At 37.8% G+C, this 17291-nt stretch overlaps 2 protein-coding genes across 3 annotated transcripts in view; one reads left to right on the top strand and one right to left on the bottom strand.

Annotated features, from left to right (window-relative positions):
- Nucleotides 1-17291, top strand: part of LOC118732427 (katanin p80 WD40 repeat-containing subunit B1) — a 32638-nt gene that overhangs the window by 5481 nt on the left and 9866 nt on the right. For both annotated transcript variants that reach the window (XM_036461568.1, XM_036461563.1), the window contains exons 4-6: nt 15863-16213; nt 16276-16411; nt 16472-17260. In XM_036461568.1, the coding sequence (XP_036317461.1) occupies nt 15863-16213; nt 16276-16411; nt 16472-17260 (1276 nt within the window). The remainder of the gene's footprint in view (nt 1-15862; nt 16214-16275; nt 16412-16471; nt 17261-17291) is intronic.
- On the bottom strand, nt 2960-8584 carry LOC118732455 (peroxisomal multifunctional enzyme type 2). Its single transcript, XM_036461591.1, is given in 4 exon segments — nt 2960-3555; nt 3557-4167; nt 4228-4986; nt 8404-8584. Coding segments are annotated over 3 exon segments (1788 nt in total). The 5' UTR covers nt 4928-4986; nt 8404-8584; the 3' UTR covers nt 2960-3078.

Here is a 17291-nt window from a genome sequence, read left to right as displayed (position 1 = left end):
AATGATCAGAATGAAAAGAGAAATCGATTAAGCGGTGACTGTCTGTCAGTCCGTCAGTCTGGCTGTGCACACGATAACTCGAGCAAAAATTGAGATATCTTAACGGAACTTGATATGTGTACTTCTTTTTAGCGTAGGATGGATGGTATTGACAAGTAATTTTTAGCAAAAAAAAAACCAACTTCAACTCTCATATAAAAATATATATATATATATATATCTCATCATCCACTGATTGGATCTTAACCAGATTAGTATGGGACCACCTCTGATCTCAGGCACTCCCTTTCCGATGCAAAAAGAATTATCGAAATCGGTTGACATGGTCCAAAGTTATGCGGTAACATACATCAAAAAATATAAAAAAATAAAAACAATAAAAAAAAAATAAATAAAATAAAAACAATAAAAAAAAAAATTAAAAAATATTCCGACGAACTGATAACCTCCTCCTTTTTTGGAAGTCGGTTAAAAATGGACAAAATCGGACAATAACCACGCCTATTCAATGCAGTTCTATCGTCGTGAATACTATACACAAGCTCGAAAGGCTGGTTTTACTTATGAAAGAAAATCCCAATACTCTGTTGTCACGTTCTCTGAGAACAAAATCATTGAACTGTTTATAGTTTTAATATACAGTATTGGCCAATGCAATAGCACCCCCATTTCAAAGTGATATTGTTTGCCACTCATGTTTATTTATACATTTTTAAGAATTTTCAATTAAAATACAGTTCATTCTCTCACAAAACTCACATAAACTCAAGTTTAAAACTTTTTAAAAGGCCGCAAAGAAGTGCAACAAATTTTCACCCAAATTTCAAACTTTTTTCTCAGAAGCGGTAGAATTTTTTTGTATACACAGTTTTATAGCCCATTCAATTTTAGTCTAATAATGTGCAAGTTTCAAGTGGCTAAAAATTACCGTTGATTTTTTAGAATTTTTTTCGCCGAGGATGTTGCGGGTTTCTGCCATATAAAAATAAATTGTGTTTAGTCGTTATATGGAAGCAAATGAGACAAAAAAATTCTAAAAAATCAACGGTAATCTTTAGCGACTTGAAACTTGCACATTATTGGACTAAAATTGAATGCGCTATAAAACTGTGTACTCAAAAAAATAAGCCCACTATTTAGTTTGCTCGATTTGTAAACAAAGCTTCTCCGCGGTGAACAACCTAAACGAGCGAAATTCACAATAGCGATATTCTTCATTTAATGAGCGCCATAAAATTCGTTCGATCAGCACTTTCAACCACGGTCGAAGATCGAATGCAACTCATAATAGGGGCCTATATATTTCGGTAACCGCTCCACCAATTTCTCCCACACTTGGAATGGTTGTTGGTACAACACACCAAACGGCTGAAAAATTTTAAAATCGGGCAATAACCACGCCCACATCCCATATAACAATAATTTAGAGAAGTACGAAATCTTCGATAAATCATTAAATACTGAAGCTAATTTATTCAAAATTGACGTTTGCAATAATTCTTTAGCAAGAAATACGTTTATGATAAAATTTTGGAATATTGGCGTGGCACCGCCCACTTATGACCACATATGTGTATCTCGGCAACCGTTTGTACCAAACTCGGTACTGTGCTTGCCACATAAAATAAAAACGCTGAAAATTATTGAAATTGCGATATTTGGAAAATTAAAGACGCTAATTTAAACAAAATTGATACTAATAACAATCCCATAAAAGTAAGTAACATTATTATGGAATTTTGGAAAATAGGCGTGATACCGCCCACATGTAACTACATATATAAGTTTATGGAAGGTGTTCATGTGATGGTATTTTTCGGAAAGGTGGAAAAAACTATATTTAATACTTGCGCCGGGTATTTATTGTTCGGCTCCGCCCGAACTTAGACTTTTTTACTTGTTTGTTATGTCATCAAATCTTAGGCTCATAGATCAGGTTACAATTCAATAATTCAGCAATAATAAGTTAAAATTATTTAATTATTTTTTCTAAAAGAGTTGCACCTGTTAAAAATCAAATTCAAATTATTTATTAATCAATGTCGTGTGACCTGCATCGCTTTTTCGAATTTTTGTACAATGGTCAATATGTCGCTAACTTAATTAGTTGACCACAACTGTGCACGTCTAGTTGCAACTAGTTTTTAAATTGAACACAGAAAAGTTAAAACGATTTAATTCTTAAATGAATTTGTAGTTCACTTCTGCTAAAAGTTTTAAACAAAAGCAAAAGTTGCTGATAAAATAAAAAGGGAATATGCGACATTATAGCTAATTTGATATTTCAATTATCTCTAGAATATTAAACCTCGACTTGAAAAGTAGAATATACAAATTTTAAAAAGGTGAAAAGGGCCTAAGTCCACTTTGTTTCAATGCAGAATGGCAGATATTGCGAGACTACATCGATTTTTCGTCCCTCCTGAATAATAAAAAAAAAATGAACTTGTCACCTTTTTACGTTTAGGTAACGATATTATTGTTTCTCTTCTAGCCGTTAACAGAGAGGGTGTCGATAAAAGCTTTGACGTTGGAACTCAACGTCGACGTCGATTTTGCTTAGCCAATATCAAATTTGTGTAGACAGCAGTCAGTTGACCTCGAAAACGAATGGGCGCTTAAGTCTTTTTTACAAAAGAAAAGTGTTACAGATTTAGGACCAAAAATGTCGATGAGGTCTTACTTTGACTCTAGGATCTGCCGACATTTTCAACTTCCCAACGACATATCTGTGAGCTTGATACAAATTCAATGCTAAGACTTATTATTACTGAGTTGTCCTTGTTGGGGTTGTGCTAATCTTACCTTTTGACATTTATATGACAATACTACTTGTTCACTCACTTACTAAAAGACAGACATAACTCAAAAACGAAATTTTTAAGCAAATTATGGTACATATCGTGTAAAAATCTTGTATAGTTACTGTGAAAAAAGCAATAAGCAAAAAGGGTTTCCCTTAGGCAGTAGAAAATAATATTTTAATTGAAATAATATGAAAATACACCTTAATAACCACAAAATACTCAAAAAACATTGTAATATTTATATACGCATTGACCTTTATAGATAGTTGCTTTATAGCTTGGCCGAAGTATCCTTCAGATCTACGTATCCCCCAGTTATTGCTAGTTTTCCAGTCTCCACGACTGTTGTAGTAAAAAGAACTCGTTTGCCTTCTTTCCACATACTCACACTTAGTGTTTGGCCTGGTATAACTGGCGCTGAAAACCTAGCTTTTATAGCTTTTAAAAGTTCCGACTTGTTGTCTGCATACTTTGCTAAGACCGCTCGAACCGAGAAACCTAACGAGCAAAGACCGTGTAAAATGGGTGTGCTGAATCCAGCAATTGCAGAGAAATTGGGATCAATATGCAGAGGATTCAAATCGCCAGATAGGCGGTACAAGGCGGCCTGATCTTCGGACGTTTTGTATTGTATTATAGCATCAGGATTTCGTTTAGGTGCGGCTACAGTAGGAACGACCCCAGCAATAGGTGATTTCTTCCCTCCAAATTTTCCAGCACCCACTACGAAGATAGAGCTTTGATTTTTTAACCAAAAGACGACCACTTTCATCATACGTGTCGCTATTTGTAACAACAACCGCGCCAGATCCTTTGTCCATAATATCGAATACCTTTCCAGTAGTAGTAAGGGTGCCGCTTATAGGAAGGTCATCACAAATTTCCAAATATTGCTCCCCATGAAGAACGTTTGTTAGGTCAGCCTTACCAGAGGGTAATGCATCGGCTACAATATGTGATGTCATATTTAGCAAGAGGCCTGGCAGAACAAAATATGATGGGATTGCTGAAAACTCAGGATGGTTTTCGTATAAAAATTTTAGGTCATTGCCATCCTTTACAGTAGCGCCAATACCCAAGGCGTACACAATTAAATCTTTGTTAGTGTATTTGAATGTATCAGAAACTCCATCAAGTTTTCCCTCTTTCAAATTTTCGAGCACTTCCAAAAGATATCCAGATGCCTGTCCGATTGAATCCACGTGTTTGGCTTCTTTCATGTCCGTGACCTTTGACCAAACACTTTTAACGTATTCAGGCGAGACGACCTTTTCATCGATGGAAGTACGCAGTACGCTACCCTTTCCACGAACAATTTGCAGTTTGGTTGCCCAGCCAGCGGCACTCTCAATATACGAACCTAAATAAGTTCAATTTTAGCATATGTAAAATAGCCAGAATCGTGCATTAATCATCTTACCATTGTCTTCACACGATTCATGACACAAATATGCTACCACAGGCGCAATCAAATGTGGCTTCAATTCATTGAAAAGTATGTCGGGAAGGATACCTTCGGTCATGCGGCTTGCCGCGGTTGGAATAATAACATTGCAATGAATATTGTTTTTCTCTCCCTCAATGGCCACAGTGTTTGCCAATCCAACAAGACCCATTTTCGCAGCTGAGTAGTTCGCTTGACCAAAGTTACCATAAATTCCCGAATTCGATGCGGTCATAATGATTCGGCCATAATTCTGCTTTCGCATATGCGACCAGGCTGCTTGTGTGCACTTGAAGCTGCCCTTCAAGTGAACATCATGCACTAAATCCCAATCTTGGTCAGAGGTTTTAGCAATGCTGCGGTCGCGCAGTATGCCAGCATTATTAACCAGTATGTCGACACGTCCGAAGTTTTTGATAGCAGTTTCAATTACCTTTTCCCCATCAACTACAGAATTGTAATCGGCCACAGCAGTGCCTCCTTGTGCACGAATCTCATCAACTACAACATCTGCGGCGCGCTGGGAGGCGCCTTCGCCATAGAAACTGCCACCCAAATCATTTACCACTACTTTGGCACCTCGGGAACCAAAAAGCAAGGCATATTCACGCCCTAGACCGGCTCCGGCTCCAGTTACAACCGCCACTCGACCATCATAGCGCAATTGTTCGGCCATTTTCCTTAGCTTTGACTGTATTTAGTCACTAATTTCTTGAAGTTGATTTCGGCTTTATTCTGGAAAGATTCAAAATGTACATCTGATTATACCCTTTCACACCAAAGTCCACTTGATAAACGACATACACGTGTACATACTTATCTACCATTGGGTTCATTAGTCGTACCAATGTATGTAAATGGTAATTGCTCGATAACGTTTCAACATTTCACTACATAGCCATATGTGTATGTAAAGAAGCACATACACATGACCATTGTGTACAAATACAAGTGAGATATCTTAGCAATAGACGTCATCCTGGGCCACAGCTGCGATCATCTGTTTTTTAGAGTTGCTTATTTTGGTCTAAAGTGCGCTTTTATGACCTGAGTTGCATTAAATAGTCTCTTAAAACTTGGTAGTATTAGTTGTTCAAATGGTAACATATATGCCCAAAAACTTGAAAAAATATTAGATGAATGCTTTTTAAAAATGCTACTTATAAAATTTGGTTTTGTTTGCGACATTAGAAATATTCAGATTATAAAAGTTTTTCACATGTGTTTTAAGATTTTAAAGCTTTTAAAATGTACGGTAGAATGCAACAATGTGCTTGAATTTGTTTGCTTCTTCGTCAGCTTATTCGTTTGCAGACTAGAAAAAATGGCGAACAGCCATCAAAATACTGATTCAAAATACACACAAATGGGTGCGCGCAGCAAAATTCAACCCCAATGGTAAGTTCATTTCATCGTGCGGCGACAAGTTAAGAATTTGCGATACATTTTCAGGCGAATGTATGCGAACGTTCACCGGGGGAAGAGGTATGGGACGACAGCTGGCATGGCATCCAGACGGCAATCTGATGGCTTAAGCATTAAGTTGGAACCGCGTTAAGATATTTGACAAAGCTGAAGGCGAGCTAATACAGTGCATTCGTCGCGGAGAATGATGTTGCATTTCACCCAAGTGGAAATTTCTTGGTGACTGGCGGCGATGACTATACAATAGGATTGCATGATTTATTAGAAGGTCGGCCAATTTATACACGTTAGTAGTGCACTTTAGCGGAACCATATAAAATACATTTTTTCCTGTATTCAACAGTTGCCCGTTTGGAAATCTAATTTGCATACATTTGATGCCAATAGCGCGCAACAAACAAGCCAGTTCTCAAAGAGCCCAAATTGATTTTAGTCATGCAACAGCTCCACATAACTCCGCCATAGACACACCAGTTGCTGGAGTACCAAAAAGCTGTGATGACAGTATTTTAATTGATCCACGACAATCGGTGGCATATGGCATGCGTGATGGAAATTTTCTGGTGCTTGATAGCCAATATACTACAAGAGTGAAACGCTACAAGTGAAACGCTGTGATAGTATTTTTTCTCAAATTTTCATCTTTTATTTGCAGTTACATTAAGAAGCTCATAGAGGACAGAGCGGTTGGTGAGGAAGGTGTCGAGTTACTGCTGTACTGCAACTGGGAAAATCCGCATTTCGCACGTGCTCCACTCGTATGGAATAGTAGCTTATGTCGAAAGGCTGGTTTTAGTATAATGCGGCATTCGCAGCATACCCTCACTGACGCCGAGCCGTTGAAGAAATTTTGGATAAATAAACGTGCAAGAAATAGTTCCGATACTAGCACGTACATATTCTTGTTAAGGGTCATCAAAAAATTCCATGTGTTGTAAATAATAAAGGGAATGCCGGATTATACTAAAGCCAGCTTCCCGACATAAACTACTATTCCATACGAACACAGAAATATAAATGTATCTAAAACTGAATAACTCAAATCAAATTGGATTGCATTTGCATAATATACCTAATATTGGAATCTGTTTTGATCGTAAAAAATACAACTTGCAATCATTTAGATTATAGTTTTGAAAGAAATTGATTGCAATCGTAAATTATGTAAAAATTGTCAATAACAATCTGCCTAAAATTTCTTTTCCCCATGTAACGGTTATAAAATACGTTAAATCCGCACTATCTGCATTAACAAAATATATACATTGGAATATTTAAAATAAACCGATTCATATTTATTTTCTAGTAAGAATTGTTTCTTAATTGAAAGTATTTAATACTAATATAATGTAGTGGTTAATGTTTTAAAATGAATTCGCAATATGTCCGCAGCTCAGGTTGATTTAAAGAAATCCGTTTAAATTTTTCGAATTACATCTACTTGAATACAGGATAGGCAGGGTTGCATACAAATGGTAGTTCCGTACATATTTAATATATGTTAGTTCATTCAATATTTGCATCTGGGCCAATAAATAATAACAAATACAGCCGAAAAAACAAAGTTTCAATTAAAACGAGTTTTTATAACCCCCCATAAAATTCCGATTAATTTTAAATACGAAAATAACGATATTTTTTCATGGAGATTTATTTTTTTAATATACCTTGTTTATACCTACACAAAAACCGGATTAGCAAAAAACCGATTGGACTCAACATATATTTCTTTACAGCATTTATCCCCCTGTCTTTATAGCGCACTCGATAAAGTCTTATTCAAAAGTAAACAAAATTGCTATTTTGAAACGACATTTTTTTAACAAATAATTTGCGCGGTTGACCGAAATGGAAACAAACAATAATTGTAATTTATTATAACAATAATACGAATTTAAAACGGGCTGTATAAAGAAAACCAGCCTATTGTCACTTCACTTTCCAATGGTGCTGATTGCTGCAAGAATTATTTAGCGATTTAGAGCATAATCAACACAATATATGCACATAAATATGTATTATTTCACAGATCTCAGGGTCAGCTTAGAAATACGTTACCAAAATTATATAAAATTTAAGTAGGAATTATTTTTATTTATAACGTAAAAGCGCTATCTGTCCCAATCTGATAGGTATATTTCCCCTAAAGTTAACCCATTTTATTTAATTTGTCTCTCGTGAAAATATATATTTTATTTATAATTTTCAGATATGTACATATATTTTAAATTTTTGCTTTAATTTTTGTTTCCTTTAGATACCTTAAGATTTAAATAAGCTTAAAACGAAACAGCACAGCAACCCTTTTCTGTTCATCTTGAGAACACAAAACCCTCTTTTGTTAAAATTCGGCGCTGCACAAAATCCTGGCTTTTATATTTTCCAACAAAATACCACTTCGCAACCCTGGATTTTCACGAAGCGTTTCATTCGGGTCGTAGTTTGGCTACTTCGGGCCATTCGGTGTTGTATGCCATATTGGCTGCCATATTGTTCACACTGTCATCGCCATATTGAACACCCTGTCAACTATCTGTCAACCCTAAGATATCTCACTTGTATTCTTCCACAATGCACATGACTGACTATTTTGGAAATTCAATTTGACTAATATTACTACCATACTACCAACTAACTAGATGTGAGACAGATTACAATTGAAATCTGTCCAACTGCATCCGTAGAATGTGGTTTCAAGTCGCTGAGAAGCACTCGTTTGTAACTTACCTTGCTGAAACTATGCAAATGGTTGACTTGACTTTATGAGCTAGAGAAGATGAATTCCACTACGCTATGGACTGTGTGACTGCAAACTTACCAAAACACGTACCTATTCTACTTATAACCTTTGCTCGGCTATCAAAAACTCTGTTTGCATATTTGGAAATGCCATGTCTGACGTTTATCGTGATTTTGTTTTTGGTGGTTTGTGTCTTCGATTAAATAATTTGCTTTGTTTTGTATCAGGTGTGTATCAGTGCTGCCAATTATTTTCGAGTAAAAATCCAGATTTTTATAAAAACCCGCTAGAAAAAAGCTAAATTCCTCATAACGAAACCTGAAAAATAAATTGGTTAAAATATTAATCGTCGCCTGAAAAATTATTGTCGTATGTGAAAATTGGGCCAAATCGGGTTAATAATGCAGTTATACTAAGCGCATCAAGATCTTTCAAATGGCTTTTTAGGTTTTTTGATATCTCCTTTGGATTTCGAGATATTTGGTATAATTTTATCGTATGTTTTAAATGTTTGGCGTATAATTTAAAAGTTTGGCACATGCGAAATTTTTTCATACAAATTTAGTGTTTATAAGTCCCAACAAAAAATTGTTGTATGTGAGAGATCAGGGGCCTGTAACACAAGCGCTACAAGTCATACAACAAAATACGACAAAATTTGAATCTTGTTCGGTAAAAATATGTCGTATGTATTATTGAACAAGCATTGAGCGTAATAATTTCGGTGTCATTCGCGATGACAAAACACACGGACTTGCTTCGACTTACTTCAAAAAAGCAACTAGATAGGACCTGCAAAGTTGTGTTCTATTTTTAAAGGAAAATTATGGTATAACCGAAAAACGTTATACGGCAACCATAGTCAGCACACACTAATGCTTGAAACACAATACCCGGCGAATGGCGAAGTTCGCCGAATTGGGCGATGCCGTCGTTCATCGTTCGCCTTGATATTTCGCCAACTTTAACAGAATTAGAGCGGTAGCGAAAACAGCTGATACCATTTCGTCGCAGTTATAAGTGAGGTGACCATATTTTGAAAAACGAAACCATATTTAGAAATGATGAAATGATAACAAATATAAATATAAGGCAAGGGGGAATTATTATAAATTATTTTATTTTAAGCCAGATTTAACGAATCGTTCACTGTATTTTTCAATACAATTCGTGTTACATGCTGTTTTCTTCTAAATCTTTGAAAGTAATGCCGCCATCGCCCAGCAGAGCGATAGAAATAAATCTATCGCCACGAAACGCCGCCGAGCGAACTTCGCATTTCGCTTTTCTTCATTATCTAAACGCTTTGTTGATGGCGACATGATTTCTTTGAACGCGGCAGCGACATCATGAATTTGTATGAGTTTGATATAAAAGAAGAGGAAGAACCTTATCTGTCGCCAGAAAAATAGAAATAGATCTAATCTGGCCACAACCACAGCCATCGCGTAGCCCGGTCGTCGCCAAAATAATTATCTACATAAGAGTACGTGTTAAAATAATTTGACAGCTGTGGTTTGTAGCTCGTCGTTTTCATTGTGTTCGGGCTATAATTTGGACAGCGGTAATTTCGCTGTGGTGAGTTCGCCGTTCGCCGGCATTGTGTTTTCACGGTAAAGTAAACAAACTGGAGATTAATAGTTAGAGCCAATTTACACGATGACTTTTCAGCCTGGGTGGATAGCGATTGTCGCTAACTGGTTACAGAATTTCCCGCCAGGTCCTGTTCTTCTCCGATCTTTTGAAGGTGTCGTGCAATTGACTGGATCCTATTTATGGGAACTGCGTGAGGACCGGGTACATTACCAATGCTTGGAGGGTAGTCCGTGTTGCGTTCATCCCGAAGGCTGCAGAAGGCTCTCATGTTTCTCCTAGGGATTTTAGGCCTACCAGTCTCTTCGCTTTTGCTAAACACGCTTTTGCTATAAAACGCTAGAGAGACTGATAGACATAAACGCGATTCCTCGTGACTGTCTTTCAAGAGCTCAATATGCTTATTGCAAGAAAATTTCGGTGAAGACCACCCTGCACACATTGGTAAAGTGGTCAGAGGAAGCCTTCACGCATGAAGATTACGCAGTAGAGGCCTCCTTCGATATCGAGGGGGCCTTCAACAATGTCACTCCACAGGCAATAGTAAAGTATATTCATAATCGGGGGTAGAAACCAACCTAATAAGGCTTATCTACAGCTTACTTGGTGACAGAACAGTCGCGGAGGAGTAGGGGAGCATCTGCAGTGTCAATAGGAGCACTCCACAAGTTGGTGTTCTCTCTCCCTTGGCTCTGGATTGCGGTTGTAAACGACCTTCTACAGGAACTGGAAAAGTGGAACTTTTGGTTAAGGTACGATTTCTATACACCCTTTTTTGATCTGGCTCAAGGTTACCTGAACCAGGTAACTAGATGGGCGATTAACGGCGGCTGTCGTGGAAGCCTAACATTGAGGTAAGGGTTGGAAAGGTGTCGGTTGCCTTGTACCGCTGCAGGGGAGCTAGGGCACTTTAAAACACGTTACCTCTCAAGGGCTAGTAATGGGGGTTCTGACAGCCTATTGTGCAATTGGTATTCATGCGGTGAGACTAGGATGATCAACTGATCCTTTCGTATCAGCTTCCAAGAGGAAGATGAAATGGAATCTCCACACTTTCTTTTAGACTGTCCAACCATCTCGAGGCTAAGTTGGAAGCATTTTGGCTCACACTCCTGAACAAACACTGAGCTCTCAGGGATCGAAATTAGCCGCATTCAAAACTCCGTAATCGGCTCCCGGCGTTAACTTAACCCAACCCAAGCTGTACTTCTTTGAGCTATGAAATAGTTGGTCACATTAGTTATTATACACTTTTTCAGTAAAAATTTGCAGGTTCCAGTACAAATGAGTACTGACTTTGTGTTACTATATACATTTTGTTTATGTGGATAGGATATGTGTGTATAGACTCTACCCTATAGAGCGTGGCAGACGTGGCAGTGCAATATATTTCCGAAAGGCTGTCAAATTGAGAAATTTCAGAAAGAAGTTGCATGAGCAAGTACACCTCACATGTAGAGGGTATTTCGAAAGAGGTCTTTTATTTCAGAAAGGGAACATTCTGAAAGCGCAAGAATTTCTGACAATGTTGCTGCCCGGTAGGGAACTCAACTAACTATAAATGCACTATAAGTTCACTAGAGACTACAGACCCCATTGAGGCTGCACGCTTCCTCGGTTTACCGCCAATAGAGCTTGACGACAACCATTAAGGGACTAACAGATCTATCTGGGCGGGGTTGTTGTAGTTGTATATTTTCGGGTATATTATTGTAAATAAAATAACCTTAACCAGAATATGCACAAGCAAACTTGTCTGTACTACATGTCAAGTATGACATACCGTCGCATTGTGGATAGGCGCGTGCGCATACCAAATACTAGGTCTGCAGACATGTATGAAGAAAATTGAAAATTTAAAATTTTTTTGCTCGTTGTTGCGACAGGTATGAACGTTTATAGGGAATTTACATGAGGCGATTTTTAGTTGAAAGCAACAATCGCCTAGTGTAAGCGGCCTTTCAACTAATCGCTTTCAATGAAGTTGGTCGGCTGCCTACTTTCGTTCAACTTTTGATTCAACTTATCGCCTGTGAAAGTTGAATCATGTAAATTCCCTATTATAGTACACAATGCAGACAGAACTTCATATTTGTATAGAAAAGCACAAACCCAGCAAACATTTTGAGTCACAAATAAGTCAAATTTATTTTAGAAGGATTCAACAGGATTAATCATTAAAATAATAAATTTTAATAGTTTTAATTATTTATTAATACCTTTATGTAACTACATATATGATATATCATCCACCGTCACCGGAAATGCAATACGACGTAACAAACATCGTTGCTGAAATGCAAAAAGTCGTAACTGATAAAAAATTCAAAATTAACTTTTTGATTATATGATGGATTTCATCGAATTACACCTCCCCAAATCTTTTTATGAAAAAAAAAAAAAATATTAAAGCGCCGTTAGTCAACGACGTAGCGTAAACGTAGGTTGACGTACGTAACCGCATATAAAATTTACTGTTGATAGAGAGATAGAGAATGCGGTGGTGAGTTTTCGTTAACACGCGAACCCTATAAGGTAGGTCGGGTCTGCGTCAACCTACGTCTACGCAACGTCGTTGACTGTTTGCGCTTTTATAGTCAGGACTTTTTACATTTCAGGTGACGATACCGTTCACTTGTGATGGCTGTATTTGCAAGGCAGGAGGCTATGCGCTGGTGTTCAGTCATCCTCTAATTTCTTTTAGGTATCGATACTACTAAGTCAACGCGCTGCTCAGTCATACAAAGCAGCAGTATTGATTGAGTATGCAATAGTTGACGTTCAACGCATGCCAGTCTCTGGTGGAAACGAAAATCAAACATAAGCTTAAAACTTTGTAGTAAAGTAAACAAAATCACACATTTTAATGCAAATTTCAAACTTTTTTTCTTAGACATAAAAGAAAAAATAAGTAGTCATAACTTGTAAAGAATTCGTGTCGCTAATTATGTGGCCTCAACTGTATATTCATATGTATGTAGACCCGATTGTTGCAGGAACAATTTAGATCTAGTTTTTATTGCAACGGCACAACTAAGCGCTGCCTAAATCGAATAGTCCTTAAGTCGGACCAAAGGGGTGTCAGCTAGGGTGTTCGATTATCCGCCCTTTTTCGAAAACCAGTTTTCGAGTTATTCGAAAAATTGCAATTAAAAAAAAAAACGGTTCTGCCTTTACAAAATTAAGAACAAGTAGCTTTTAAGCAAAAAAAACCGACTTCAAAACTCATATACAAATTTCAGATTATCGTTAATTTCTTGATGATCAAATGATCGGATCCAAACCAAATTAGTATGGGACCACCTCTGAGGTAACACCTTTCCTTAAAAAAAAAAAAGAATTATAGAAATCGATTAACGTGGTCCAAAGTTATGCGGTCACATACATAAAATATATATATTCCGACGAATTGATAACCTTCTCCGTTTTTTGACGACGGTCAAAAACTCGGATAGAAATCAATTAGGCAAAATAAGTTTAAAATACATACGTATTTTGGATTACAAGTAAAACAGAAAAAATAAGTGAAACGATGCACTTTTAATGGGGTTCACCGATCTTGACAAGAGTAGATCATTAATACAACAGTCCTTTGCCGGAGAAACCTCGAGCATGCTGATAGTCGGGCGGCACTTATGGCTCTCTCATCGTTCGAGGTCAAATCCTTATTGGTCCTGGAGTGCATTGAGAAGCTTAATGCCCTTGCTGAGTATAACACTAAGCAACTAATATTGGTACTAGGGCATATGGGAGACTGGCTGCTGCCTCGGCCCCGATAGGACCTGAGCCATTCCTTACGGTGGATCCCAGCAAAATAAAAGAAGTCCTCAGAAAAGAAAAAAAAGTAAACTGAGGGTACTCCATTGGCGTTACACTATGGGCCTTCGTCACGCCAACAGCTTATTGTTGGGGGGTACAATCTAAAGAGATGCAGATTACTTATAAACCTCTCCAAGTCTCCTAAGAATTATTACAGGTATTTTGACGGGTCCTTTTAGGCTTCGGGGCCGCTTGCGTAAGTTGGCGATCTGATCCAGCGATCTATGTCGCTTTTGTGACTCCGCCAAGGAGAACCTATTGTAACTTCTCCTGGAGTGTGAGGCCGTTTTACGAAGAAAGGAGAGATGCTTACGATATATCACACGTTAAACAATATAGCGATGTAATCCAAAATTTACGTTTTCGGAGATTTCACTATACAATTAATAAGCTTGATAAGCAGAATATCTAATAGATGACTAAACTTTCCAAAAATTGCGAAGATATGTGTATTTCCATTTGTATTTTGGTATACAAACCGTACGAATTGATGAATTTCTGATTAAGTTTTTCCCCAAATTAAAATTTTGGAATAATTCTGTATATTATTATTACGTGCGATATATGGCTAAGAAAAGTGCACATACACTCTCTACCCTCGGTATCTGTTCTAAAATTCATAGGTGTTGCTATAAGCCGAGGGCCCAACAGACCTACTGGTCGCACTGCTTACTTTATTATTTTCTATTCCATTCTAAATGAGAATGAACACAACATGCCGATGCACTGATTTAGACGGCGTTTAGTAAGCTGCTACAACAAAAAACAGTGAAAGACTTTCGTTCGGCGATGGAAAATCTTCTAATTCAATTTTAAATGAAATAAATATTTATAATGTTTAGATTTTGGTACATAAATAAACTAGGTGGAAATCCGGTAAAGAGGTGGTTCGCGTGTACTGGGGGTACCGTTATAGGGCAGAAATGTGTTGGGTACCTACATATGTCTGGGTCGAGTCTGAATAACTAGTATTAGGTCCGGTGTCCACACACTAATTTCGCCTGAACTGTCCCAAGGCAGTCGCTTCTATGTACGTGAAGATTATTCAATAAATACAACTTAAGTTACAGAAGATTCCTTAAGAGTAATTTTTCTAGTTGAAGAGCTTGTAAAACCGCCTGGAAGCTGCTAGAAGCGAAAACAATGGAATGACTTTAAAAGTCAAAAGTTTACCAAGTGCTACCACGTTGATTTACAATGGAAGTGCCTAATTTGGGTTGTCAGAAGGTTTTACACTTATTACATTCCCCTGGGCTTAATTTTCTGTATATATTACGAAATTAATTTGTTTTTTAAAGATCTAATTTAACAGGTTTCTTTCTAATCCGTTGCTAACGTCTAAGCGGTGTTAATGGTAAACTGATACTGGTTTTCGGCAACTGATGATATGTCTACTCGTTATTAGGAGGTGTCTGCACAGCTGAGTGATGATGTGGTGTGTGTGTGAAGAGAGTCAGCTGGTTCCAGATCAATGTCAACATCGACTTGTTCTGACGACTCATTTGTTTTGTTGCCTCTCAGCTGGTTTTGATGCTGGCTTATTTCCCACACACTTCAGTACTTTGGCCTCGACTCATCGTCGGGCTCCAGAATAATTTCGCGCAAAGACTTCTTCTCCACTTATGAACTTCATTGGTTTCGGGTTAACTATTTTCTCAGTGACTACAATCGAAGTTCCTAATTAGGGTTGCCAGAAAGTTTCACACTTTTTACAAACCCTGTTTAAATTGGTGAATCGTACCTGTTTATACTTAGCCTACTTTAGCAGTTACTCCTTCTCCACAAAGTGTTTTTAAAGACAAGATTTTCGGGCCGCGGTTAAATCCGATTGCTGTTTAAACTTAGTTTAATCGCAGGAGCCAGTTGGTGAAGCTAAGATTAGCCAATTAAATATGAAGGCTGTTTACGTGATCTAAGTTTACTACTTATATACTTTCGCACTATGTTTAAACCCACCATAAAAAATGCGAAACTCAATCGTTTCATCTAAATTTGTATAAAATGGACTTTTGTTTCTTCGCATTTAAATAACAGGCTGTGGGACGTCAGGAATCAAAATAGGTGTATTAAGATTTACCGAGGACATATCGCTCAGGTTAACTCTGTAAAGTTCTCGCCGGATGGATTATGGATTGCCTCTGCTGGTACAGAAGGGTCCGTGATAATCTGGGATATACGTAAGAGTAAACAAATCATGGATTTTACTGAACAGCCGCCCGCAGCTGCTATTACTTGCATACAATTTCATCCGTTTGAGTTTCTTTTGGCCGTTGGACGTGTTGATGGCACCGTCTGCATATACGATTTGGAGAGTCAAGCGCGTATCTCTCAGACTGAGTCCGAGAGCCAGTTTTATGGACATCCAATAAAGTGCATTACATTCAGGTATTTAATTTGAATTACATACCGATATCACTTACGTTATATTTACAAACTAAATTTTCCAGCGAAAATGGGGAGTGTCTCTTTGTGGGCACTGCAGCAGGTATTTCTGTAATTGGATGGGAACCGGATCGCGAATTCGATCACATAATATCCACTTGGACTGCGTTGGGTGACATGAAAGTTGTTAATCGAAAACTGGTACGTTAATAGGATGGACTTCCATTGCGGGCAAACACTTTTTAATTTTCTATTTCGCAGATCTGTGGCTCCTATGAACAAAGTATTGTTTCAATAAATGCACTAAGTATTGACCGAGTGTTCCCGTTCTACAATCCGTCAAATATAACACCCACCGCTTTCAGCCATAATTCCACTACACGAAAGAGTTTTTCGCGCGGTAGTCAGAAGCTGAGACTCTCAATTACAGGTCCGAAAGATTCACGGCTGGTGGAGGAAAATGAGGATAACAAGAGTCCCAGTCTTGACGGCCACTCATCGCCAAACTTGAGTCTTGAGTTGGTCGACGAATCCTTATTGGACACTACTTCTCCGCCCCCGGCCACAACGTCTGCTATTCCTTTATTACATACTGTGAATAGTAATAGTGTTTATGATGCGTCGTATACGAGCGCGAGTCATTTAGCGCATAAATCCAATACATCACCTCCATATAATTTCCCATCGATGGCATCCAGTACCGGGTACAGTTCGTTTAGCGGCAACGGCCTTTGTTCGCTAAATTTTGATGGACCCAGTTCGTTGAAAATGCCAGGGGAACGTGAAATTTATCTCCACATGCCGATGGCGAACTCTTTTGCTAATGACATTGAATACAATTTAAATGAAAGTAATCCGCCCATAATATCAAATTATGATCATACAGAGATGGTTGAAGATTTTCCGGTAAATCAAAATAATCATCAACAGTCTAATGTACCAGGCTCGGTTAGCTCAACAACGGCGTCTATAGGACCGGCGCAACAGATACCAGCATATAAAGGCTCGAAATCGAAAACAGCAGCGACTGCACAAAAACGCGCTACTCACATAGCCATATCAACGAGTAGCAAATCACATG

The sequence above is a fragment of the Rhagoletis pomonella genome, unplaced genomic scaffold (genome assembly GCF_013731165.1).
Source record: "Rhagoletis pomonella isolate Grant_MI unplaced genomic scaffold, Rhpom_1.0 Rhpom_scaffold_00002, whole genome shotgun sequence".
Classification (NCBI taxonomy): Eukaryota; Metazoa; Arthropoda; class Insecta; order Diptera; family Tephritidae; genus Rhagoletis; species Rhagoletis pomonella.
Note: the sequence above shows the minus strand (reverse complement) of the source record. Positions and strands in the feature narration are given on the sequence as shown.